At 41.2% G+C, this 26,922-nt stretch overlaps 1 protein-coding gene across 3 annotated transcripts in view; it reads left to right on the top strand.

The window, feature by feature from the left end:
• Window positions 1-26,922, top strand: part of epha3 (eph receptor A3) — a 98,198-nt gene that overhangs the window by 7,187 nt on the left and 64,089 nt on the right. For all 3 annotated transcript variants that reach the window (XM_051403097.1, XM_051403096.1, XM_051403098.1), the window contains exons 2-3: window positions 1,125-1,189; window positions 9,747-10,407. In XM_051403097.1, the coding sequence (XP_051259057.1) occupies window positions 1,125-1,189; window positions 9,747-10,407 (726 nt within the window). The remainder of the gene's footprint in view (window positions 1-1,124; window positions 1,190-9,746; window positions 10,408-26,922) is intronic.

The following is a 26,922-nucleotide window of genomic DNA, read 5'->3' as shown; positions in this document are numbered from 1 at the left end:
ATTCTGGTGCCATAACACTGTGACAGTTTGGCTTCTGAAGTGGGGGCATCCATCGACCATAAGGCTGCCTCCACATTCCCCACTCCATAAGTCATGTTCTGTACTGACAGTTGTACTTGATGACAATCATTCCCACCACAGCAATGTGCATATACTAAGAATAGAAAATGTCGTAGCTCATTTTTCTGTGCTTGAGGAAGATACTGTATGTTAGAGTCAATCTGGCCTACATGTGTACATGTTCGGTTAGCAGGATGTGTTTATGTGTGCGATTTTTGTTCTGAGGGCAATAGAAGTTCAATTAAATACCAGTACATCACAACACAAAACATTTTCTGTGCTGCACCACAAGTACTGACGTGGCTGCTGCTTTGGCACCACACTGTTTACCATATGAAACCCTTTTCACCAACCCAAAGCCTTAACTTGCACCGTCACGCTAATGGAGCTCCTTGTCTTATTTGTCCTCCATCATATTCAATCTATTAGACATGGGTTTCTTTCTTTGCATCGTGGTTTCTATTTGATATGAATAAATTCTTGGCGGGACACACAGATAAAATTGCATTTCCATTCATTATAAATGGATTTCTATTTTGTTTTCAGTGTGGCCGATTGCATTTCTGACCACCTCTGAAACCGGCGATTTCTGATTAAATGCCACTTCGCTTTACTTGGTGACAGTCCAATCACAATGGGGGTGTATGTATTGCTAGGTAGAACGGAGGTCAACTGGGTCAAAAGCATGAGATTTAGAAAATAAACATTTCTTGTTGTGGTTTTGGAAATGTTGGTTCTACTTTAGTTCAATATCTCTGCAGGATATCTGTGTTGCAGCCAGCCACCCAACCAACCTCTGCTTTGATGCTTTATACAGCAAGACAAGAAAGCTGGCTTTCACTGTTGGTTAGCATATGCTATGTGTGTGTGTGTGTGTGTGTGTGTGTGTGTGTGTGTGTGTGTGTGTGTGTGTGTGTGGGGCAGCTGAGTAAATAGAGTCATGATCAGTGCTTGAGGTTGGTGATCCCTCCTTTGGGATTCGATGAAGGCTAATTGGGGCTAACAAGGACTAGACACTCATATGTTCTCTTTGTTTTTCCTCTCTCTGTCTTTCCTCACCACAGTCAACCTGTTAGACTCTAAAGCAAGCCAAGGGGAGTTAGGATGGATTTCCTACCCATCGCATGGGGTGAGTATCCTCTATCTCTATGTTTACCCACATCATGTCTGAATATGCTTACACTTTGGAGACAGATCCATGAACATGAACTGGATGTGGGATTTAGCCCCACACCACATGAAATCAGGATTTTCAAACTCCTGCGGTTCTCACTATGTCATGTTGACCCAATGAGCCAAGTGCAGATTAACCCACTTTTCTTTAGACGTTTTTTGTCCATTCTCTGTCTCGCAGGTTAAAGGTTAAGCATTCGGAGCTTGCCATATGGTCAAGATGCTTAAGGGAAAATGTATTGCGTGTATGTCCGCGTGTTTAAAGAAAGATTAAGGCATTAAAGGATTTTAGGTTTTAGGCACAAAAGCATCCACACAAGAATGTCAATAAGCTTACCCCTTTTTAGTAAATATCACATCAAGAACAGATAGATATTTCCCTGCTGTTGCATGTAAACATTTTAATTCCATTGTTGAGATTTCACTTGTTAATCCATTTGTTCTTAACTGAAAATATACACCACCTCATTCTGTCTGTCAAACATGCTTTATCACAGTTACTCGTCTTTTAACACACATTTTTCAAGAATTTGAGTTTTACGCATCCATAAATTAAAAAAAAATGGAAATGAAACTTAAGTTTTCACTTTTGGATTTGGCCTCTGTTGTTACTTTTAGGACTTTTAAGACCCACTCTGTAATTGCAAAACTCTAAAAATGTGTGTGCGTGTGAAAAGTTTGTACCAAGGATTCCAGGACAACCTTTTTCCACCGCAACCAAAAAATTGTATTACATGGGAGAATTGTGGAGCTTTCATAAAAACCAACCAGCAATATTGCAGCAACATAGACCCATACTTTTGGAAAACAATGTCTGCAGCCTCATCTATCAGCCTCTCTCTCTCTGCTACCAGAGTCCCTCCAGTGGGCTCTCGCTCAGTGTTTATTTGTCCAACTAGTTAGACTACTGTGCCTTGGGGCTGGCCCACTGACACACACACACACACACACACACACACACACACAGACACACACACACACACACACACACACACACACACACAGCACACTTCCTCCTTTTTCCTTTATTAAGTGTTAGAATTACTCCTTGGCAGTGGCTTAAGGTAATCCAGTCATTTGTTCCGTGGAGCTGCCAAACCTTGTTTCCCTCGGCCATATACCGTGCTGGCATCGTCAGAACGCTCCGAGTTTCTTCATGAGGTTGAACCACAATGAAAAAATGACCCAAAGGAAAAACTGCAGGCTGTTTAAAATGCATTTAGTCCAAAGACAATTGCAGGCTACAGAACAATCGCGTGACCATTTCAAGGGAGAGATTGATGCTGTGCTGATAGAAGTTATTCACGTGTGAGCAAGTAGGAAAATGCGTACCGACGATGGACATTGGAATGTGTGACAGAGGTTATGCAGTGTGCGCCGCGAGCTCTGCTTTATTTCAAGTTATTTGCTTTGAACAAGTTTAGAAGAAAAGCGAGTGGTTATACAGTTCATAAAAATGCTGCGGGAATGGAAGCCAATGTCATTCCGAAATGAGAATGACTCCAGAGAGAAAGAGAGGGGATAGGAGAGGATCAAAAAGGAGGAGAGAGAGAGGGGCAAACGGGATGGAGAGAGAGAGAGAGAGAGAGAGAGAGAGAGAGAGAGAGAGAGAGAGAGAGAGAGAGAGGGGGAGGAAGAAAGGGTGAGAAGAGGAGAGAGGGAAGGACAGGAAAGGATGAGAGAGAGATATTGCTGATGATCAAGTCCTCAAGGTGAATCATCTGTAATTACTCACGTCATCCACTGACTGCGCTCCGATAAGCAGCCTGCCCTGGGAGACTGCTGCTCACAAATGATTTCTCATAATGTGGCAGTGGCACTGAGCCCTCACACACACGCACACACACACACACACACACACACACAAACAGTCATTCACATTGATGAAGAGGCCGTGGCTATTGGCCTACCGAGACACAACGTGCTCTGGTCACAACAAATTAAGAGCTTAGCCTCCACAGGATGTTCACTCCGGAGCCACCGACTAGACTGACAAGTGTGTGTGTGTCTGTGTGTGTGAGTGCGTGTGATCCAGATATACTGTTATCTGTCTGGGAGGCAGGCTGATTGCTGAGCAGTGTCCAGGGGGCTTAGCCCTTCACAAGACTAAAGAGTGTTAAAGATTACATTGTTGCGTGCTTTGAAAGCATTCTTCAGCAACAAACCAACACCCCAGACACTGGCTGTGCATACAAAATAGAATTAATGGGCACATACAAAGTGAAGTCCATTTTTCATAGGTACCAACAGGGGATACAACTGCATTGCTGTTTTTACCATGATTGATGCGTATTGATGTTGATGGTGTTTAAAAAAAGTTTTTGCTTGGCTAGTTATTATTTACAATGTGGAATTTGATACGTTCAACTGAAATGCTGAACTACTGAAATCCATAGTTAAAAAAACATAATTGAAATTCACATATTTGCTTCACTTCAAATAACCAAGTCAACTAAACTCTCAATTTTGTAACGTTTTCAACAGTAATAAGATTTTAAATGTTACATGAGTTCTTTATGTGGAAATCAATATTATACGAAGTCAATGGGACTGCTAAATCAGCTTCCCATAAAAGAAAGAAACTAAATTAAAAGAAAGAAAAATGAAGAATTTGTATTGTACTGTATGTGCAATGAAATTAGCCTTCAGAGGCTTAACCTCACCGACTGTGTAGTCGTAATAATGGCATTGCCCAAACGTTTGTATTGTGATGAAGAAGCATCTACAGAAAAAAGCCAGCCGTCTCTCTGAATATACTGTCTGACATTCACATCTCACATTCCAGTTCTCAGGTCTGGAAGGAGAGGGTGGTGGGGGTGGGGGCAGACACAGTATAATGGCATGGCTTTTTATATTTTGGACCAGGTCCACCACTTCAGTCAGCTTTCTTTTTTTTATTTTATTTTTCTATTTTTTCTGCTCTCAGAGTGCAGACTGCTGTTTCAACTTCTTCAGTCACCCAAGGGCTCCTAAAGCCCCCCATGCACTGCTGCCACCCCATCTGCGAAATCAGCCTGACCAGCATAAAACGCTCTCCCTGCCCCCCAGAAAGAGAGAGAGTACATAGAAAAGCCCATCCATAAACGAGGATTAACAGGGCAAGGCAAGGGACCAGAGAGGAAGAGGAAGAAGTATAAAGTATGTTATAGTTACTTTCTTCTAAGACCAGCTGATGCAAACCTTCTGACTAGAGGGTGTAAGTATACCGTATGGCAATATTAAATCAAATACGCACATAGTACAGTGACTACAGTGTGCCAACTGTGCATTAATATTCCATAAAAAAATAAAAATATTAGACCTTAGTACAATTAAAAAGACACAAATACCAAATTAACATATGTCCCAGTGTAACAACTACACCCCACATTTGAATGCATTGCAGACGTGGTTCTCTGGAATTAATGGATGAATCCTTCAGGAATTGTTGCTGATGTGTCCTTGAGCAAAGCATAAACAAGGATTAGCAGGGTGAAGCTTGGAGCTGTTCATAAACAGGAGGAAGAAGAGAAGGTATGAAGTGTGTATTCAGGTCTCTCTTTGGTAAGACCAGCTGATGAAATGTCCTCTGACTGATATGCTGCAGTTGTCGTGCCTGTGACCCCACTGACCTCTATGGAGCCCAAAGCGTAAGCAAGCTCTGCACTTGTTGTGGACACTCCGGTTTTTAAATTTACCCCCTCTCCAGCTGTAGAAGTATAATGGACAGCTGTAAATATACGTCATATGAACTCTGTTCCTCCCATGATTTTTATTTTAAAGCCCTATCTTGTACATTTAACATAGAGTAAATCAATGAAGAATTAGAAATTAGAAAATAATTTAAATATGAATACAAAAATCCTCAACTCTTTTATATTATTATGTGGTATATAATGTTTGTGTTAAATCTAATATTTATACATTTATTGATACAAATTTATTTAAAGCCTGTTAAAATATAGAGGATGCTCATTCTCAGCCTTGTTTCCTAAAACGCAACTAGTCTTGATATAAATGTATTGTTACTCTATACTTGCCCATATACTGGTCCATTAACTCCCATTGACCTGTGCGGCTTTGAAGTGGGTGAACTGGTGTGCTGACTCAGTGACTCTGAGACGTGCCTGTTGCCGTAGTTTTAATGTCATGAGCAGCTCAAGTTACCACACTCCATTTTACTGTCCCTTTAGCTGCTTCACCTACCTACAGCACAGATCAGAGGAACCAGGGGCAAGATCACACCAAATTGTACCCCGACTGTGACCATCAGGGGTCGGGGTCAGAGGTCACGAGGACTGGTGTAGGGTCCTGGTGTTGTTATATATCAATTAGAGGGCAGGGAGTAGGAGTTACGCCCCCTCTGGAGAGAAACAAGGGGGTGGCTGCTAGGCCTTTATTTATCCTGGTTGACATACAAACAGTTCCACACTTTCACAGTGGGAATTTCTTCTGCTGGTGGCAGAGGCAGAAAGAGAGAATATGTGGCCCGTGAATTAAAACACAGTCCATACTGACGTAATTTAATATAATCTGGAGTTTAATTGTCCAACAGTGTCACTCTTATCTGGCAATATGGCTGCTCATGGACGTGCTAGAGCTCTGATCCTGAGTCTGTGGTGGGGTACTTCTTCATTGCAGTGGCTGCAGACTCACGGGTGCTGTAGTGCGTAGTGCCACTTCATTCCATTCAAGTGATGCCTCCACTGGACCATAGAGCACCTCAAACTCTCCTTACCAATGCTGTTTTGCATCTGGAGCTAGATAATTATGTTGAGACATCCTCTATTTATTTTCTCACTCTCTCTTCCTCCTTGTCAAGTGAAGGACAAGAAAACAAGCCTGAGCTAACTAACTCAGGGAAGTGATTCAAGGTTGGAGGAGATCATTCTTATGATGTAATGTTTGGGGATGGTGGAAAGAAGGAGGGTAGCTACATGTAATAGATGCTATCCTCCAGAGTGGGATCCTCACATGATAGCAGAGGTCTCATTTACTTCAGGGGAAACTTGCTGAAGTCAAGTCATCTTCTCTGGAATAGGATATAGCACACCCAACACACACATACGCACACAGGCGTATACACACACCTGGATTTGATTTTAAAAACCTGTGTATGTGTTTGTTTATGTTTCGCAAACTTCAGACCCCTCCCAAAAACAGCTTCAAAATTTACAGTCGTTTTGAATTTAGCCAAGTTTGCATCATATTGGTGGACATAAAAGTACATAAAGGGAAAAGATATAAAGCCTGCAGCTTATATAGACATCTGCTTACAATAACTGTGTAATATACACTTTCATGCCGAAACACAAAGGCACCGACACACACAACATGCTCATACACAGATAAGCAAGTTGAACATCGTTCATATCCACAAACACACATGCCCTCCACCTTCAGACCACTTGTTCTGTTCGAAACCAATTCTGCCAGTAAGCTCTGCAAGTAGTTTACTTTTCAGGGAAATTAAATCTGGCACTGTGAAGTGTAAGAATAATTTCCTGAATAAGTGGAGAAGCTCTTGAAGCAACGAGACAGGGTAGGCACAATCCACAATTAGGTCTGCTCCATTTACATTTGCTCCATCCTCTTGAGTTTTTCATTAGATGGCAGATCATAGAGAGTGAGCAAGAAAGACACTGGACTAGTGTACATGTGTGCTATTTGTATTTTATTAAAAACTTTAACTTAAAAACTTGAATACATTAAGTTTGGCCACATTGCTGTTCGCCCCTACTGTGTTGTAACTATGACATACGACATGGATTCTTAATGTAAATTTTCTTAGAAAGGTCAAAATGTACAAACAGCTCTGTCTTCCAGAAATTGCATGTAATTCGTTTTTTAATAAATGCTATTGTTGCCTGGATTATATTCATGTATAATGTCAAAATCTAACACATCCGGTCCAATGCTTCGAGTCAGCATTACCTTTTTAAATATTTAGCCAAGACCAGGGTCTTACTCTAATTACAACTAAGGGCTTTAAGTGCCTAAACCCAACCATAAAAACAATAATCATGCTTTACACTGCTACGAACAGAGAGAGAGGAAAAACAAATGAAATATGAACATTTGGCAACTTTACAGATACTTTCATTTAAACGTTTTTATCATTCGTATCATTAAATAACGTCATTTATGCAACATTATGTTTCCCTTATAACTTATTTGATGTTGTTAATTAGGAGTATATAAGTGTAATTTCTAGGAGACGGTTCAGCAACACATGCTGTAGTGAAGAGTGTTGACACCTTCTTGACAGGAGTGACCTATTTTCATGTATTATTTGGACAGAATATGAACTTATATAATTCTGTCTTGAGTATTTTTAGCATGTAATGTTTCCATTGAGTATTTTTAACCAACAGCAGTGACAGATCACATCTGCACAAAAAGGTTAGATTCCCGTTTGTGCGGCTTTCGTTCCTGGCAGAAAGACATTTAAATTTGACAAAAGAAAAGATATAAAGCTGAAGCAGATTAGGATGCCTGCTTTTCATTATGTTCAAGTGAGTACATTGTCTTATTAAACATAATGTCACCAGAATCACTAATCATAGTGGCCCATTGTGTCTTCCTTCCGCTTTCTGTTGTGTCAAGGTCTATCATCAAACCTTTCTGCATGTCACCACATCGTTATTTTAACATAAATTCTGAGTAAAGCAATTAAACTTGTGAGCAGAATGAGGTGAAATGTTAAGTTTAGCTTCACCTCTTTATATTTAGCCCCACTCAGTTTTGTCTACTTTTCCATGTTATTGTTGGACCTATAGAGAGCTTGGACTACACTCTGATGAATGAGGTGACGCCAAGGAAGGCATGACGGGGGAGACTAAACACCAATGGAATCTCTCCCCTCAATTTTCCCCTCACTTTATCTCTCCCTCCTTCTTCCTTTTGCTATTTTTCAGCTCTATCTCTTCTACTTTCTCTACTTTTCTCTCCTGCTCTCTCTCCCTTATTCTCCCTCTCTCTGGGGGTGTTTCATTAACTTTACTGAGAGATGAAAAGCAAGTGGCCATCCTTCAGCCTGAGAGCTCCTTGAACACCAGACACTCATAGATGTGCTTTACACCCAAACGCAACACACACACACACACACACACACACACACACACACACACACACACACACACACACACAGGCAGGCACACAAAAACATGTAATAGAGAACCTAGACTTTCTTAGCTCGTCATTAATTTCTGTGTTGGAGCTGAAAGCACCTGCTGTGTCCGCCTGCTATGGGACTTTAAACATTTCACATGAGCCTTATGTGAATGCATATGTGTGTGTGGGTTTATGTTTCCATTAATGCTTGTGTGAAAGGAGCGATAATTCAGTTTCCACTTACACAGAAAGTGTTTCTCTTCCCTTGTCTCTCTCTCTCTCTCTCTCTCTCTCTCTGAAGAAAGCACTGCTCACTCAGGCATACATCCATTCTGAATTTCACGGAGAGAAAAAAATAGAAAAAGCATTCATTTACACATTTAGGCCCATTCATTCTAACGATTGTCATTGAAATCACAAGGAGCCCAGTGTTTCAGGTGTTTGCCCATTCATCATCGCTCTGATTCAGTGTTGATTTGCCTGGACAGCGAAGCCAAAGCGCATGATCAATGAGTCTTCCCGCTGTGTTGAATTCAAAAGGAATGACCCCGCTTTCTTTTTTCTCCTCTCCTCCTCATTGCTTTCTCCCAGTGGAGGGAAAATGTAAGATAGACACGAACGTTCCTGGTATACACTCACATCTGTCTATACTTCGTAGCTTCTTTTGTTTCATAGTGGATTCAGCACGTTTCCTTTAGTAGCCGTAGTACTGTGATGCAAATAACCAAGACTGCAGCTTGAAAGTCCTCACTTGTAGAGAAAAAAACATGTTAGTATAAGGGTGGAAAAAAACACTATAGGATTTTGCTAATATTTAACAGCAATTAAGCAGTTTCACACATTGGATTGAGATGGGAAATCACATTTTTCTCTGAGATATTTTCATAGTGCTCTAATCTAGAAAATTTGGCTAAGGCAGCAAGTTTGCTTTTAATTAATTTGAGTAATTTACAAGAGATCTGGTAGTGTGATTTTTCACCCTTAAGTGTTTATTAGATGCTTAGTATTCAGCAAGAGTGATTCTGAAGCTAAATAATTCATGTGTAAATGCTTACAGGGTGGAGATAACTTTATTTTTCTCTCTATCTTCCCCTTCTTTCCTCTTTCCTTCTTCTCTGACTCCAAATTCTTTCCTTACCCCTCTTCGACTTTCCAATGCTCACTTGCTCTCTGTCTCTTTTATTTTTCCTATCTTCACATCTTTTTTACCTAATCTTTTTCATCACTCTGTTCATCCCACCTTTCCATATAACTCTGCTTCTTATACCACCCCTCCTTTGCACCCCTCCCTTTTCTGTTTTTTCCTTAAAATGTACTCCTTTTTTCCCTTTGTTTTTGCTTCTCTATCTCTCTTGTCTCTTGCTCCTTTTTGTCTCCCTCTATTTCTTTCTTCCACCTTTCTGTCTCTCCATCTTTTTCAGTGGGAGGAGATCAGTGGGGTGGATGAGCACTACACTCCCATCAGGACCTTCCAGGTCTGCAATGTGATGGAGTACAGCCAAAACAACTGGCTCCGCACCAACTGGATCCCTCGCCAGTCAGCCCAGAAGATCTACGTGGAGCTGAAGTTCACCCTGAGGGATTGCAACTCCATCCCGTTGGTCTTGGGCACTTGCAAAGAGACCTTCAACCTCCTCTACCTGGAGACCGACGACGACCAGGGCAGCCACTTCAGAGAGCACCAGTTCTCCAAGATTGACACCATTGCAGCTGATGAGAGTTTCACCCAAATGGACCTCGGAGATCGCATTCTCAAGCTCAACACTGAGGTGCGAGAGGTGGGTCCCATGACCAAGAAGGGCTTCTACCTGGCGTTCCAGGACGTGGGCGCCTGCGTAGCTTTAGTGTCAGTGAGGGTTTACTTCAAGAAGTGCCCGTACACTGTGAGGAATCTGGCCTCCTTCCCTGACACGGTGCCCATGGACTCCCAGTCGCTGGTGGAGGTCAAAGGCTCATGTGTCAATCACTCCAAAGAGGAAGAGCCTCCACGTATGTACTGCAGCACAGAAGGGGAGTGGCTCGTGCCTATTGGGAAGTGTCTATGCAACCCGGGGTACGAGGAGAGAAGCAACACCTGCCAAAGTAAGAAAGCTCTTTTTCAGTCATGCATTTTAGTTCTCAGTTCGCTCATACTTTGTCATCCTTTCATTCTGTATGTTGACTACTTTTATTCTTATGTAATCTCTCATTACTCTTCTTCACCTATCCCATCTTGCAACTTTCAGCCTAATAGATCAGATTTTTTTCTGTTTTCTGTTTAAAATATTGTGTGATAGAATGCAAAGTTTGCCAGGGCTGCAAAGTGTTCGAGGTGTTTGATGAGAAGACTGTCACACTTCATATCTGTCAGCCCAGAAATGTTAATGTCTCATGCCCAACCTCTGTGTGTGTATGTTTGTGTGTGCATGTGGATTGTGTATGTGTGATGCCTTCAAAAGAACCCAAAAATCCCACAAGGTTGGCGCATAGTTTAGACGTATATTTCCATGCATGTGTGTGATGTGTTATCCAGGTCTTTGAGCTACAGGGTACAGCGTGTAGTAGTCCAATAGTAATCTTCTCTGTGACACATCATTATCCATGGGAAGATCTTAACCAGAGTAGCAAGGATGGGACTGATAACGCAGAAGAAAGGAGTGGGCTGGAGCGGATGGTGAATAATGGAATAGTTGCGGTGATGGTTGTGGGTGTTGGTGAAGTCATGAGTGGGTAGACATTGGAGTCTGGAGATACTCAATCTCCCCCACAGTCGCCTTTGGAGGTGGTTGCAAAATTCAGCTGCCTGACTTTGCCTTTCATTTTCAGACTGTCTGAAACATCATCATCACACATGTTCTGCAGGGGGACTGATTCGAGCCATTGCCAGTTGGTTATTGGAAAGAATCAAAATGTCACTTTGACAGTTTTTTTACAGACCTGGACTGACACATTGCTCTTTGAAACACTTAATTTCACTTCAGCTACTTTGCCAAAAATATTAAGTAATAGAATTTGGGATTTAGCAACCAGTGAGTTAAGATGTTAATTCTCATAATGAGCCTTTCATAAGCGCATCCTGAACCACAGTGTAATGGGTAATGTGTAATTTTTCATTCTTTTTTTATATACATATATATATTTCTTCATAATGGGTTAGTATGCACGCAGACATACCATAACTAGATAACTGCAAATTTACATTTGCAGTGTGTGGCTTCTGTGGCTAGTTACAGCTTTCATCACTTACAGTTTGTATCTGTACAGTAGCTCATCCAGTGCAGCAGCTGCATAATAAGCGTTTTTGTAGTGTCCTGTGTTTTTGGTAGAAAGTATTCCTTCAAATACATTTTATCTGTAAAAGCACATGATATATTTAAATACCATGGTATATCATCTAAAATAACAACATTAGTGGTGAACACTCGCTTACTTCATGATCCACTGGTTTATGATTCTATATTTTGTTTGTTCATGCCAATGAGAAAACTGCTCGCAGTGGCTTTGGCAAACGATACAGAAGCTCCAGCTGCATGTACCATGAAACCCCACCTTCTCTTTGTTGTGGCTGTTTTCTGTGGTCCATGCCGTTCTAGATGTGCTCCCTTTTTCTCAGTCTCAGCGAGCTCCTCACTCTGCTTAAGAAGCCAGACACAGCATCTATTTGAAAGCAGGCACCTCTGCACTGCGGCTGTTCCAAAATGACTCTAAAGTTGAAACAGTGTTGGAAGTTCGAAGAAAAAGCCGTCTGTCTTTAGCTCTCTCAGTACAGTAGTTATTGGAGCTGGCCCTAAATGCTGCCATGTTCATCAACTCCTCTCCAGAGCCATGCCCAGTGTTAATTAAAGATCAAAGGCAGTCTCCCAGGTCAAGCCCCTGCTGTCAGGGCCAAGGGAAGCTCTTTTTCTGGGGCTGTGGACTCCAGACGAGTCTCACTGTCCAGATGCGAGGAGAAACTCTGCCGCAGCTGTCAGATGAAAACCTTATATGTAGAAAATGTAAACAGATTTAGAAAGCGGATGACTGAACAAAAATGAGGACTAGCATGAGATATATATGTGCTGGTTAAAAACACACATTGGGTCGGTGCTATTTACTACAAATTTTTCCTTTTACCCAAAATTTGAAAGGACAGAAGTTATAGATACAAGAATGGGGCATTATGTAGACAAATGGCAGACCCCCTGTCACCCTTCGTACCACCCTCCTTTCACTTCCTGTCTCCCTGTGAATTGTGTGAATGTTTGGATGTATTTGACAATCTCTTATTGGTTTCAGAGAGGTCTAATGGACTCTAATAAGGTCTTATGTTACCCTGGAGTGGGACAGCTGCACCAACAGGCCCCCACAGCCCCCGCGCGTAGCCGTCAGGGGGCCCCCAGCACGCAGCCCACTCTTCAGGCCCTCTATGTTAACAGATAGTTGAGTGCATTGTGTTAGGTCAAGACAGATAGGGAAAAAGATGAAAACCTATTTACAGTGGTACAGCCAGATAAAACAGGATGAAACAGATGTCTAAATCATGGTTTCTTGTACTTACTAGTACTCAAATTGGGCCCCAAAACCCATTTGAACATATTTTGATCCCATGACTACACACAGAAAGAGTTATTATTAAATTAGCTGTCCATTGGAAGAAAACAGACATTCTATAGTGGGTTACATTTCCCTATATTGTTGTTTAGTAATTTAGTAATTAAACATACATGCTATCAAGCAGTGGCACTTAGGTAGATTTAAGACCCACAGTAAAGCATTTGTTGGCCTCGACTGTTAGCTCTGAGTCAGAAGTGGATGGAGCACCTTTGCTGAATATTTTATGCTTTGTTTTTGTTGACCGGACGCCTTGAAGCAGCATCTTCCATTTACCCAAGTGTCTGTTCTTTGAGTTTGTGTGTATGTGTGTGTGTTTGAGTGTGTGTGTCTGTGAGTGAGAAAGGAAGAGAGAGGGAGTATGAGAGCAGTTGCCTTTGTTTATACAGACTCCAAAGTGTGTTTAAGGGCTTTAGTAGAATACACTCTAGTATTAGACTGTCATGCTGGTTTGTGTGTGTGTGTGTGTGTGTGTGTGTGTGTGTGTTTCTGTGTGTGCAAGTGTGTGTGTGTGTGTGTGTGTGTGTGTACAGCCAGAAATGTTTGTGAAAGCAAGGATGTTTTTTCAGTGGCGCCTTCAAACGAACACATGAATTCTGTCTGGCTTTGGCAATGGGACGCCATGTGCGAGCTGCTGTTATGAGAGTGTTTGTGCATGTATGGGTGTGTGTGCTTGTGACTGCAACGTGTCATTGCATATTTCACAGCATACAGTGTATATTGCTGTCAGCATATTTTGATATTTCATCATCCATATCAGAGCAGAAGATGTTATCAGATCTTTTGTCGCAGTGAGAGGACATGAAGCTTTTCAGACTGTATGAGGTGAATGGACGTGTCAGTCATCATCTGGATTACTGTATGTTTTGTGAACAGGCTTCGGCCTTTCCACGGAGAATGTGAGGCCAGATCTAATCTCACTAAGTCAGTCTTTCATCTGTCATTAGAACAGACTGGAGCAGGTGAACTAACTCCTATCTACCATCAGTGTGAAATTCCTGCAACCCTAATTTGATCCTAAAACAGCAAACGGATGTCTGTCGGTCAAGTTCGAGTGTGTGTGTGTGTGTGTGTGTGTGTGTGTGTGTGTGTGTGTGTGTGTGTGTGTGTGTGTGTGTGTGTGTGTGTGTGCGCGCGCGTGTGTGTGTGTGTTGTGCAAATGCAAGCAGCTGTTCTGCTGTACGTTGAGGAGAGCCGCAGGTTTACGTTCTTACTGGATTTATCAAGACACACAATCCTCAAACTTGCCAGTGCCATAATGCTTAATATGATTACACATATGCAGTAAATCCATATACACGGACACAGAGACACATATACTCAAGCCTACTTAAGTCCTTGTTGCTGCCTCTTGCCTGGATTATTTAACATATCTTATTATAAGTGGAAGAAGAGAGATGTGCTTTATTTTAGGTTCTAATATATCATTTAGAACTGATGATACATGCTCTAAAATGATTTGTTTTTGATTACTGTAATGATCTCAGCGTTTCCAAATAACAGGGCTTTCTTGCTCCTTGTTTACGTCCTCTCATTTTTCCCTCCCTCTCTGTTCCCCCTGGTGGCTGATGGTCTTGGCTGCCGGTTCAAAGCCTGCCGTCCATCTCATGTCGAATGTTTTATATCACTCTCCACTCTCCTGCTTAAGTGATTTAGCTGCTGCCCTCATGCACAGACATGCTTGGCTTTCAAGAAAACACATTACACATCTTTCATTGTCTTTGTCACGCAAAACCTACATCAACCTGACCAATGAAATACTCAATCTTAGGTCCCTGAAATGATTCAGCATCCCATTTTATAATTGATTTTAAGCAAAGTTGTAATCAGCTTCGTCAGTGAATCAAATAACTCCCTGTGGTGCCATTGCTAGTACTGCCAATCATAGCAGAGCTAAAATAGTAGTAAAATAAGTACTATATTGAACAAACATTCATAAAATAGTGAGGAAGAGGACTCCAATGGAATGCCAGTGTTGTTCTGTTTCTGCTATTGAGTCTGTTAGCCCCCCTATCAAGAAATCCTTTAATGCAATTCACTGTTTATTGTAAAAGACACAGATGTTATCCAATTAAATCTTTGATTTTAAAATATATATTTTTTTTAAATCATCAATGGTGTTTTTTGTTTGACCCCCAGGTTTATTAGTTTTTTTAAGGGATTCAAGGCAGGATTCAGATCATTTTGTGTGCCACATATGTGTTGGGATGTATCGGTACTGACGGTAACCATGATATTTACTTTGAAAGTAAAAGAATAATAAATTAAGTTAAATCATTTCGGTTTCTTTCCATTCTGGCTCTGTGGTTGAGACTCAGGATGATTGTGTTTTTTATGTGCTTTTGTAAAGTTAAATTGACAGACTCTCTTACCTCTTCCTGGCCTACACTTGTATTTTGAGAGTATTTCTCAAAATAATTTTTTTTTGGCTCATTCAGGCCAATCAATAATAGTAGAGGAGATCCAGCAGCACTGTAGAAGTCTGCCATTTGTGCTTACATTTTCCCTTCTTATTTTTCTCATCACACACATTGTCTTTTGTCCTGTGTTTTTTTGTATATTTTTCTACCAGACTGTTGAGGCTGAGTGCTGTGGATTCATGGAGCTATTGGCTCTCCTCTGGTCCCTTGGAAGAACTCTGTTTGTTTGTGTTGGCCATTATATAACTGCCAGGCTCTCCACAAGAACATGTCAGTTTCACACACACACACACACACACACACACACACACACACACACACACACACACACACACACACACACACACACTCAACACCACAGCCCCTAAATTACAATGACAGCATTTCTAATCCAGCAACAGGCTAATATACATCACACATTTTTTTTCTTTTCTTTTTGTGTGTATATGTTACCAAATATATTTTGTATGTGCTATACGTGTGCGCATCTGTGTGTGCATCTGTGTGTTGTAGCGTTTGTTTATCCAGTTCACTGAGTCCTCTGAGCCATTGTTCCTTCTTCCAGCAGTGCTCTGCTACACATCATATACCAAAGTTGCACACATTCACAATGGGAGCTGCACAGTCTAGCAGAGTATAACAATAGCCTGTTACTGCTGGGCGTTCAGTTTCTTGTCGAGGGGCACCTCCACAGTCGTTGTTCAGAGTGGGTGTTCCTCATCTACTTCCACCACACACATTTTCAAAGCCAGTCCAGGCAATCACATCAGTTCATGATGTCCTGTCACTCCTGTGTGTTTGTGTGGGTCTGTGTGTGTGTGTGTGTGTGTGTGTGTGTGTGTGTTTGTTTGGGTGAATGAAGTGTTATACTGTACAAGGCTCTGCTCTAGCACTAGTGTTCCATTGCATCAGTCTCCTCCTCTCTTGTCAGTTTAGCTTAGTGTGGAGGCTTTCTCTGCTGCAGCCTTTTGGCTGTGTACTGCCTGGCATTTCGCCTTTTTGGAGCTCAAAATATGAGGAGAGGCTGGAAGAAAGGACAAGGCCTGGATTGAGTGCTCCACCGAGAAAGGTCTTGAATCATGATGTTAACACCACACTATGCAAATTTTCCTGAATGTAAAACTAAACTATCTTTTTTTTCCCCGAATCACAGAATCCCATCCTAACTATCAGAATGAGTAAAACATAAACTCAATAGCGACTGAGCACTCTCTCCAGAGAAAGTTGATGTCAGAAGCTTTTCAGGAATTTCTTTGGGATTCCACACCTCATTCATGTCAATATACACTGGCTCTCACTCTGTTTACCCACTTTTATTGACTTGTAGGCAACTATGTTGTGGCTGAACATAATGCAAAGGGAATCCATGCACTCACACACAAAGATGTGCATGGAGTAACCTAAGACCGTGTCCAGAAGTGCATCCTCAGTTCAAGCTGATCTATTGGTAGTGATTTTTTATTTTGTAATGTTTTCATCACCCCCCAAATGTTGAGCCCCTCCAGTGCTGTCTGACTTTTTGAGCATCTTCTATAACCTTGATGTGCCAAAAAAAGAGAAAATTCCTGAGCTAATTAAAGCATGCCAAGAAGCCTGCAGCAATCATCACTGACTCCCACTCCACAACACAACAGCCAGGAGGGAAATCTGACTGGAGGGAGGGAAAGAGAGGAAGGGAGAGTGAGAAAGACAGACAGAGAGAATGAGGGATAGAGCGAGAAGAGAGATAATACATATAGGGATAATTAGAGACACCATTTAGCTGTAGTCCAAAGGCAGGAATTACTCACTAAGCAAGGAAATTCAGCTATAATGTTGTATATGCTCATTCATGCTCATCTGTGTGTGAAAGAGAGAGGGAGAGAAAGAGGTGGTGAAGAGAGAGAGAGAGAGAGAGAGAGAGAGAAAGAGAGAGAGAGCACATTCGTATGCTTATCCATTGCTTTACATGCAGATTGAAAGACTGCACGAGCATATGTCTGTTTATGTCTCAGTCCCTCTTAAATCAATGTCTACTTCTTTATCTCTGTGTGCACTCATATAGTATACTAATACAGTGTGTGTGTGTGTGTGTGTGTGTGTGTGTGTGTGTGTGTGTGTGTGTGCCTGTGTGCCTGTGTGAGTGTGTTTCTGGCATGCAGGGGCCAAGGAGGAGGCTGTAGCCAAAGATGCAGGAAAGGTTTGCTCATTCGGGGTATTATTGCCTGTTTGCTTTTCTCTTTATGGGCCTTCCAGTGCAGGCTGGGGGTGGCGGGTAAGCTCATCACCCCAGGGCCTTGGTGCTGTTAGGACTTCAAAGCTGTTGGTAACCACAGGCTCAGGAATCCAACTTAACACACACAGACAAATACACCCAAATGCACACACACACACACACACACACACACACACACACACACACACACACACACACACACACACACAACCAGTCCTAAAACAGAGACGGAGGGATAGATAGATGGGGTGTTTATTTGTTGGAGAGGCCCCTGTCAGTTGACAGGACCACTTCACAGTGGTCAGTCTTTGTGCGTGTGTATACATGTGTGGGTTTGTGCATGTACCATACACAGAAACATGCAGTATGTGCACGCAGAGAAATTAGAAACAGAAAAAAACACACATAGAATTTTTTTGTTACGTTTGGATTTATACTTTTGTGCATTTGCGCACATGGAGCAAAGGACGAGTGTGGCTAAACAGACGACCACTGTGGGACTCCTGACATTACTAGGGTGTGTGTGTGTGTGTGTGTGTGTGTGTGTGTGAGCGAGCGTGTGTGTGTGTAGGAGCCTGTGTGCGTCGGTAGACAGGCAAGGACATAGGGATGGACACTGCGGGGAAACGTCCTGTTTGACAGACACAGTGGATGTTTGGATACACATGTAATGTAACAGGGGAGGGAAATGGGGGAGTTGAACAGGGGAGTCACTCCATCATTGCTGATGGATGAGAGGGAGCAAGCTGTAGAGGGAGGCAGCAGGGGGAGGAAGGGGTGGGGGGGGTGAAGGCAAGAGAGAAAGAAAGCGAGCTGTCACTGCGATATAGACCCCCGCTGAAAACTCTTTGGCGCAGAATGCTTGTTTTGTGATTTGTGACATTGCCGCTATCAATTCAATATCCACAGAGGCTGACGTGTCTGGTTTATTTTATTTTATTTTTTCAGCATTGCTCCACTAATCCTTGTGCATTGCTCTCAAATGTACCAGTAAGGTTGATTGGCTGATAAAAAGGTTTTCCACCACAACTTGACACATAGGTCACACAATAAAATAGTGACATTTACAAAAGTCAATAGCAAAATATTGCCTTTCCTCGTCACTATTTAATACAGTAGTTCTTTAAGTCATAACAAGGGCTTATTCCTCCCAGTTTTTAATTTGTTTTGCATAAAAACAGACATATTCCTCATAAACAAAATTCCTTATGAATAATTGATTATAAAAACACAATCATTTATTTTTATATTATTATCTTTTTTAATTAGGGACTCTTGCTGATCTACAGCATAATCAAAAGCTAATTTGCATTTTCACCTTTTATCTCCTCACTTTTTATTACTTTACTTTTAACTATTATCAGTATTTCACTCCACAACTCTCCTTTCTTTTATTTTGCACATTACTACACCAACTTCAGCAGGCGTTGTAGTTTAAATGACTGCACAAATGGCAAATTAGAGGGCCATGTAATACAGTCATAGCCTGACTAAGAGTCTAATCATAATACTACTATTGCTCTTACACCTAAAGTGACTACGACCAAAAGCAGAACAGATATTCAGAGTAAGCTTTCTGTCTGTTTCCAGCCCATGAATAAAAAAGGCCTATTACTGTAAATCGTATGTGATGTCTGCTGTCCTTGGTGCTGAAGATGCCCTCAGCCACAACCTCAGACACATCCAGGGCCTCCGGCTGTCAAGTGTCTCACTTATCTAAACACGTCCTGTAGGCATGTATAGTGACAATGTGAGTAGTTGTCAGAAGCATCATCTCATTGTACAGCCGCGATGCGTTCAGTGAAGAGAGGCCTCTGAGTGTCATTTTCAGTTCGAAAAACCCAAGCGTCACAACGCAAATATCCGTCTTCCAGCAGCTGTCTGATCTCGCTGTGCTGCTACATCACAGATGTCAGCATAACAACCTTTCCGATTCAGCAAACACTGCGGTCTTTAATGACAGCAGAGCAGAGACAGCAATGTCTGTTTTAACACTTTTGAGAGTCAGGGCGCAGCATGGAAATCTAGTGGTAATTCTGCAGTGAGGCCTTGGCCAGTTACCATATAGACAGTAAGCACTGATGTAGTGACACATGAGAACTGCCGCACACATACGTCCAAGAACTCACTGTGCTTGTGGAGATTTTTGATCCACTCATTCTCTGCACTGACAGCCCTCACACTTTTCTTTGATGCTAAATTATGTGACACATGTCTGTACGACCCATTTAAGTCTAAGCAGTCACCCAAGACTTAACATGCTGGGATATTGACTTGGTGTCGGTAGGAGTGTAGGCTGGCTTGTACTGCATTGGAAGTCTTTTATTCCTTTGCTTTTTAAGTGATCAAGGTACTGTTGGTGATACTAAGGCACTGCAGATTGTTTTGAGCACTTAGTAGCCCACTAATGCAGCCTAGAGTAAAAAGTAAGTTAGTTAATAATTTGTAATGTTCAAAGACATATAAGATTTTTATTTTGTCAAAAGTTAGGACTGTATTTTACTTCTACCCATCTACAATTGATCAGCCTTACTTATTTATTTAATATCAGCCCATCCTGATCCATGGATATATGTATATGTAGATTTGGGTTTTGTGTGTTTTCAATCAATGTGAATATCACTATATACAAAATATAAATGGTTATGGTTGTAGGTCTCAGCAAGCTTCAGAAACCTTAAAAGAAAAACCAGGAACTAATCTCACCCAGCTGATCCATGGTTCGCCACTGGCTGCTTTGTATTTTCAAATATGTTTTTTCCCTCGTACCTGTGTCTGCTTGTGTGCTGTTGACCTTGCTATGGTAACCTTGGTGTTTTTATTGTTTGTGTCTTCCATCTTAATCAGGTCTGCAGGAAGTGAGGCTTCAGAGCTCCTCTGGGATCTGTGTGTGCTTGTTTGTGTGTGTGTGTGTGTGAGAGAGAGAGAGAGAGAGAGAGAGAGAGAGAGAGGGAGAGAGAGAGAGAGAGAGAGAGAGAATAAGTGCACAACATAAGTGTGAGAGACATGTCTGTCAATATATACAGGTCATTAGGAAACCAGAAGTGAGCAGAGGTGAGGAAAGGAAGACAAAGTGCTTACCACAGCATGAGCCGCTTCTCACTGACACACACACACACACACACACACACACACACACACACACAGATATATATATTCGGATATTCAAGTTAAAATATGTCAAGTATCAAGTTAACTTGTTCTGTGTATTCATTTATGTTTGTGTCCCTCATTGTCGTACATTTAAATGTCCTCCTATACATTTATCCATTAAGACATTCATTTCCAGAACTTCACATTTTGCTGTATCACAGCCTTGGGATGGACTGTCTGTCTGTCAGCAGAGCTCCTTTTTTTGACCCAGAGCAGGCTGGAATGGATCAAAGGAACCTGGTCAGAGGCGAGTTTAAAAAATGCTGCCTTTTCAAAGTTTGAAATTGAAGGCCGTGAAAGGCTTTTTCAGGTCCAGTTACAGGTCCTAAGGTTGTCACATTTCTGTTGCACTCATGCACACTATGACTGAGCTTATCAAGGTAGCCTGTTGGAAACACTCTGCCAGTATGGTCTGTTCTAATCTATTTGGACTTCATCTGGTGAAAGTAGTATGTTGGCATTACACCATTTATCCTTTTTTATATATTCACATGATATAAACAGCAAAGATCTGGACTTGTATCATAAAGGTAAACATATGTGAGGCTGAGGTGACTGCTACCTGGATTTTGTTCACAAGCTTAAAGGGTTAAAGTGATAATGGGGACACTTGTGTGTTACAGCAGCTATATTGGGTAGCCCTGGTAAAAAGAGAATTGTTGTGACCATCAAATATGACCTCAGCCACCAGCAAAAGCTTGAGCTTGTGCCTGGAAAATGACACTGAGAAGACAAGCAGCTGGAGTGACCTTTCTTTTCATGCTTGCTGGCTTCACTTTCAGTGACGGGCTCAATAAAGGGAACTTTTGAGTAAAGATGTCTCAATTATATCCACCATTTACTCATTACTTAAACACACACTCCCGTCTCAAGAACACAACCTATCTCAAGAAAACGTATTTCTCAGCTTGTGCCCTCATGGAAGATTCACTGATGTCCCAGACAGTCCTGTCTTTCTGAAATGATCCATAGACTCAGACTGCATGCATCCTTGACTCTCCCTACTTCCACATTTGATAGAGATAAAGGAAAAAGGTCCCTGCACTCATTTATTGAATACTCTAGCCATCCCTATCCACCCGCAAGAGGCAGAGTAGTGACATTTTGCCTTCAGCCACAGTGGTTGACATAGAAATGGTGTCAGATGGAAAGACATGCCGTCTGGTGTGTGCAAGTAAGTGTATGTGTGTGAATGTGTGCATCTGCGAGAGAGGACGCAGGTCATTTGCGTGTGACGTATATAGTGCTGTTGTGTATGCATATCAGTGTTTGTCAGTTTGCGTGCGCTGATTAAAGGTGGTCAGGCATCAGTGATCACGCCTTTAGCTGTCTCTGCCCTCTGAATGCCAAACACAACAGAGCATGCCCAGAGCAGCCAAGCATGGTGATTGCAAAGCTAGACCACACCGGACAACCCTAAAGGTCTGCAGAGTGTGTCTTTTCCCACTTGTGCATTAGCCTTTATGTGTTTCACTGACCATATAAAGCAATCTAGATTAAAAAAAAAACGTTTGTATTAAATAGACCAATACCAATTTTACAGCATCAGACAAAACACTACATTGACTGTGTGTGTATGAAGGTTAATGCACGGCTTCAAATGCTTTGTAATTGACAAACAAACTCCATTAAGTTTCCTAATGTTGCTCAGACGCAGTTTATACAACTCAAAGAATGGAGTTCCTTTGCATTTGAAAGAATGAAAAATATCGATGAGATATGGCTGAGGAGATAAAATGTGTCACAGTAATATTAAGAAATATTTGGCAAAATGTGCATAAATGTGACATAGATATTTGGCCACATACAATTAAAAGGAAGAAAATGTACTTTGATTGACCTCATTTTCAAAACGTATATTTGAATGAATGAATACAGTACAGATAAATAATTCATTGTAAACTATTCCATATCAATCTCTAAATCTCTGTGGATTTATCATCATATTTCTAAATGCATGCTGATGGACAATACATGAACTTTATATAGCTAATGGTTGCATGGTCTATGGCTTTCTCTCACATACAAACATCTTATGAGTTGTTGTTTTTTTATGTTTTTGATTATGCTTTACTATGAGTCATACTCATACCTCCCTTTACTTAACATGCATGTTATGTACAAAACAGAGATAATTCCTTATTTTTGTGCCTGTATTGAAATCTGTTGCGACTTACTTTCTCAAAATGATACTGAACCCAGTGTCCCCCCTCAGATGTCCGGGAACTAAATGCTCAAGTAAATGGGATTTGTTTTGCTTGGACACTGCTGGGACTCATTGTTGAAATTAAAGATAATGGGTATGAAATAAAGTTATCATTTTAGTAGTGTTAAGCTGTGATAATGGTTTGTGAGTGAACAGTGCGTTGTTGCCAGTACAGGGGCAAGCCATGCAGCACTTTTAAGTTAGGTAATTGGCTTTACCAGTACCCCCACTGTGTGTCAACAAGTGTTTGTGCTGCCAAAAATGTTTAATGCTCTCTCTCTCTCTGTCTTTGTCTAAGTCTCTCCTCTTGAAGAGGCTGGAATAAAGTGTCACTTATAACAGGACAAAGGATCCAACCTTTAAAGGTTGAGGGATACTGTGGGATGAGCACTGACCTTTCTTACAAATTACACACATTCTCTCTCTCTCTCTCTCTCTCTCTCTCTCTCTCTCTCTCTCTCTCTCACCCACACACTCACACTCACACTCACACACACACACACACACACACACACACACACACACACACACACACACACACACACACACAAATATGCATGGAAGGTTAGAGGCACTGGAGATGAGCAAAGAAAAATGGCAGACAGCAGTGTCCAACAAGATTACTGTACTCATCATCCACAGATTTCCCACCTCCTCCGATTCATTTCCCTTCATCTCTCCCTGTTCAAATGGATGGCACCAGACATTTGTCAAGGTGAAGGTAGCACGGCCCACGTCTAGCGATACAACCCACCAATCTTCTCCATTTCTTCCGCTCGGCTAGTCTTTTGCTATTAAGTGTTCAATTTCAGCACCTGGAGGCAATGCCAAAGTGCAGAGCCTCCAGGAATGTTAGAGAAATCTCACTGATTAATGCAAGGCCTCTGCACTGACGCCTGTGTGATTCCATGCTTTTCTGACTGGCTTTGTATTGCTGTTGGTGCTATATTGACGTGTGAGGGCCTTTCACTACATCCTGGATATCAGTTTTTGTCCTCCAAAATTTTTTGTTTTTATTTAATCACACAATACACACAAAGGAAAGATGCCTGGGTTTATCTGAATTATCTAGTGTGACATTTTCATCAGATTCTGCAGAGGAATTCAGAGTTTAGTGTCCTATGACCTCAATGTCATTGCAGGGACCCTCCAAACCTGGTAAAGTGTGCTTATATTAGATGAATATCAGCATTCAGGATAAAATAAAGACCAATATTTCGTTATAAATGTGTTAAATATAATAAGATTTCTGACAGTTGTTGTGGCAGTAAAGGTTATTTCCAAAGAGGCCTCATGTATGCCTGTGTGTATGTCGGGGTGGGTTGGTGCTGACAGCTCAGCGCCAGGGGTAATTGAGGTGTGTGGTATTGATGAGACCCCAACTCTAATGAGCTTTAGCCAATTAATCCATCGATTTACATGTAAATGGCTGCTGAAAGGTTACTGGCTGTGGCTGCCATCTGCATGCACTTACCATGCTAATGTCGTGCTGAGTGACACATACACTCTCAACACGCATGCAGAAATTTAGGGGTTGAGAGACGGAAAGACTGGGAGAGGAAGACATGACTGCTTGATCACTGATAGATTGCACTGCATCCCATTATCAGCAAAATAAGGTGTTAATTACAGTGCCATACATCTACCACGGGTGTGCACACCTTTTAATTATGAAGCAAACATCTTTCATCTTGCGTGTCAATCTCCCCCACATCTCTGCTCTTCTGTGTGTCTGGATTGTTTTTCTCTGTGCATTTTAGATTTTAGCTTTTACAATTATTTATTTATTTTGAAGATACATTTCAGTGTCATTCAGTTTGGATATTAAGAAAGATAATGCTCTTTTGTTTGTGCATTTCCTCTTTATATATGTAGAAAACAGCAACTTGCAGGAGGCCAAACAGGTAATAGTTTTACCTCCACTAAGTTTATTACTTTTTGTATTTATCTGCCAGCATTGAGTCTCAGAAACTAAAAATGTTGATGAATTGTTTGGCTCCACTTAAGGAATAATTGAATATTTGGGATTTCTGACGTGTCTGACGTGTCAGTTTTCACAATTAAAACCAACTATATATCTACTTTAAAACCAGCAGAATTGGAGACTTAATTCAAAATCTTAAGGAATTATTATTATAGCTGGAGAGTTGTTCGGTGTAGTGCATTCTAGTCTTACAGTAATTAGTCTTTCACTCCATATGAATTTTAAGCTCTTCTCCTAGTGTGAGTAGTCTGCAGTGAAGAATGGCTCAAAAATGGGCTCTGTAAAGTCTTTCACCTAAAACAATGCGATAATACAAAGTTCTGCTATCAGCCAGCTAACTGACTGGGGTTCTGTGTTAATTACCAGTGTGTTCAGCTTAACTGTGATACTCAGTAAATTGTCCCCAGGTGGGGAAAGAATAGGCTATCTTCATTTCTCATAGCTGCAGTTGAGCTAATTATGATTTTGTGTGTGTGTGTATGTGTGTGTGTGTGTGTGTGTGTGTGTGTGTGTGTGTGTGTGTGTGTGTGTGTGTGTGTGTCTGTGTGCTTGTGCGTGCAAGCGAGTTGTGCTTGGAAAGGTTTCTTGACAGTATGTGGTGCCCAACATGAGCTATTTGTTCCAGCTTGCATGTAGTATGTTTGTGTGTATGTTCATGCGTATCTGTTTAGAGGGTGTGTGCGTGTGAACATGGTGCTTCAAAGGGCTTTGTTAGCTTTCTCCACTTTGAATGTATGTTTGTACATTCACGCAAGACCAGACAAGAATTGGCACATGCTAAAACATGCAACTTCCAAAGCTAACAGTTCTGTTAAGTGAGATGTGCTGTGTTATAATGATCCCATCTATCACTCCCTTCATCTCGCCATTCCTTTATCCCCTAACTCCTCCATCACCGTCTCTGTGGCCTCATTAATTTAGCCTGGACTATTTATGGGCCTATAAAAACAATAAGGAAAGAGAAGAAGGGTTTTACTGGCACGACAGACGCTTCCAGTACATGGGAAAGATGAGGAAGCATGTTGAGTTAGATGGAGCATACCGCATCACTTTCAGTTAATTACACTAGATTCTTTACATATGGTTAAGATTGGAAGATGTTTTCATATATGCAGTAGGTTTTTTCAACATACAGCTATTTGCTAGTGAAAATTAAGCCTGTACAGGCTGCCTGTTAATATTGGGAGAGACCAAAACAAACTGCATGTACTATAAAACGTTATATGAATTTACATAGGTAATAGATTCAATTCTTGTTTCTTTGGCTAGTGTAGTTATTTTCAAAAAGAAAGCCCTTTCACAAAAATAATCTGGGTACTATATGGCAGTGTATACAACTGAAACTTTAAAGAAAAAGTGTTTGTCTGGAAATTCAGCAATGTATTAAATTCTTAAAAATGTTATGACCATATTCAAAGCAATGGTCTAATGATATAAAAAAAATACTTTTATGTATTAATATACATACCTAATATTTTTGTTTCACAATGGTTGATAGTGGTGAGTGTCGTGAAAGATGGATGTAATGAATAATGAAAGATCCTAAGGGGGATCCTACATTCTGTGTATCACAGTGTATACACACATACAACTTTGCCAAAGTTTGCCGTACCTCTTTGTGTCCTTACTTATGAAGTTGACATCTCAATTTTTGTTTGCTGTTGTATCAGCTGTGCTACTTACATAAGGTGACAATGAGACTAGATGTGTTTTTCACCTCGTATTTTCCTACACCCAGAGTTTCTTAAGTTCTAAAATTCAGCTCTCAGCAGATAAATGCTCTATCTGACAGCATGTTTTACTCTGCTATCCAATTGGAAAAGCAAGAGAAGTCTTAAAATAGACAAAAGTCTGGTACTGTAGTTACAGACAACTTGGAACTATTTGATCTAACAGACAGAAATTACCACAACATGATCAAGAAACATTGAAGGACCAGTGTGTAGGATTTTGTGGCAGATTGCAACCAACTGAATACAGCTCGTCTTCCACAATCTATAGGAGAAACTGGGGTCGCCACAAAACTCACTCACTTTTGAGCTTGAACATT

This window comes from Dicentrarchus labrax, unplaced genomic scaffold (genome assembly GCF_905237075.1).
Source record: "Dicentrarchus labrax unplaced genomic scaffold, dlabrax2021, whole genome shotgun sequence".
In the NCBI taxonomy this organism is placed as follows: domain Eukaryota; kingdom Metazoa; phylum Chordata; class Actinopteri; family Moronidae; genus Dicentrarchus; species Dicentrarchus labrax.
This window is presented reverse-complemented; position numbering and strand designations above follow the sequence as displayed.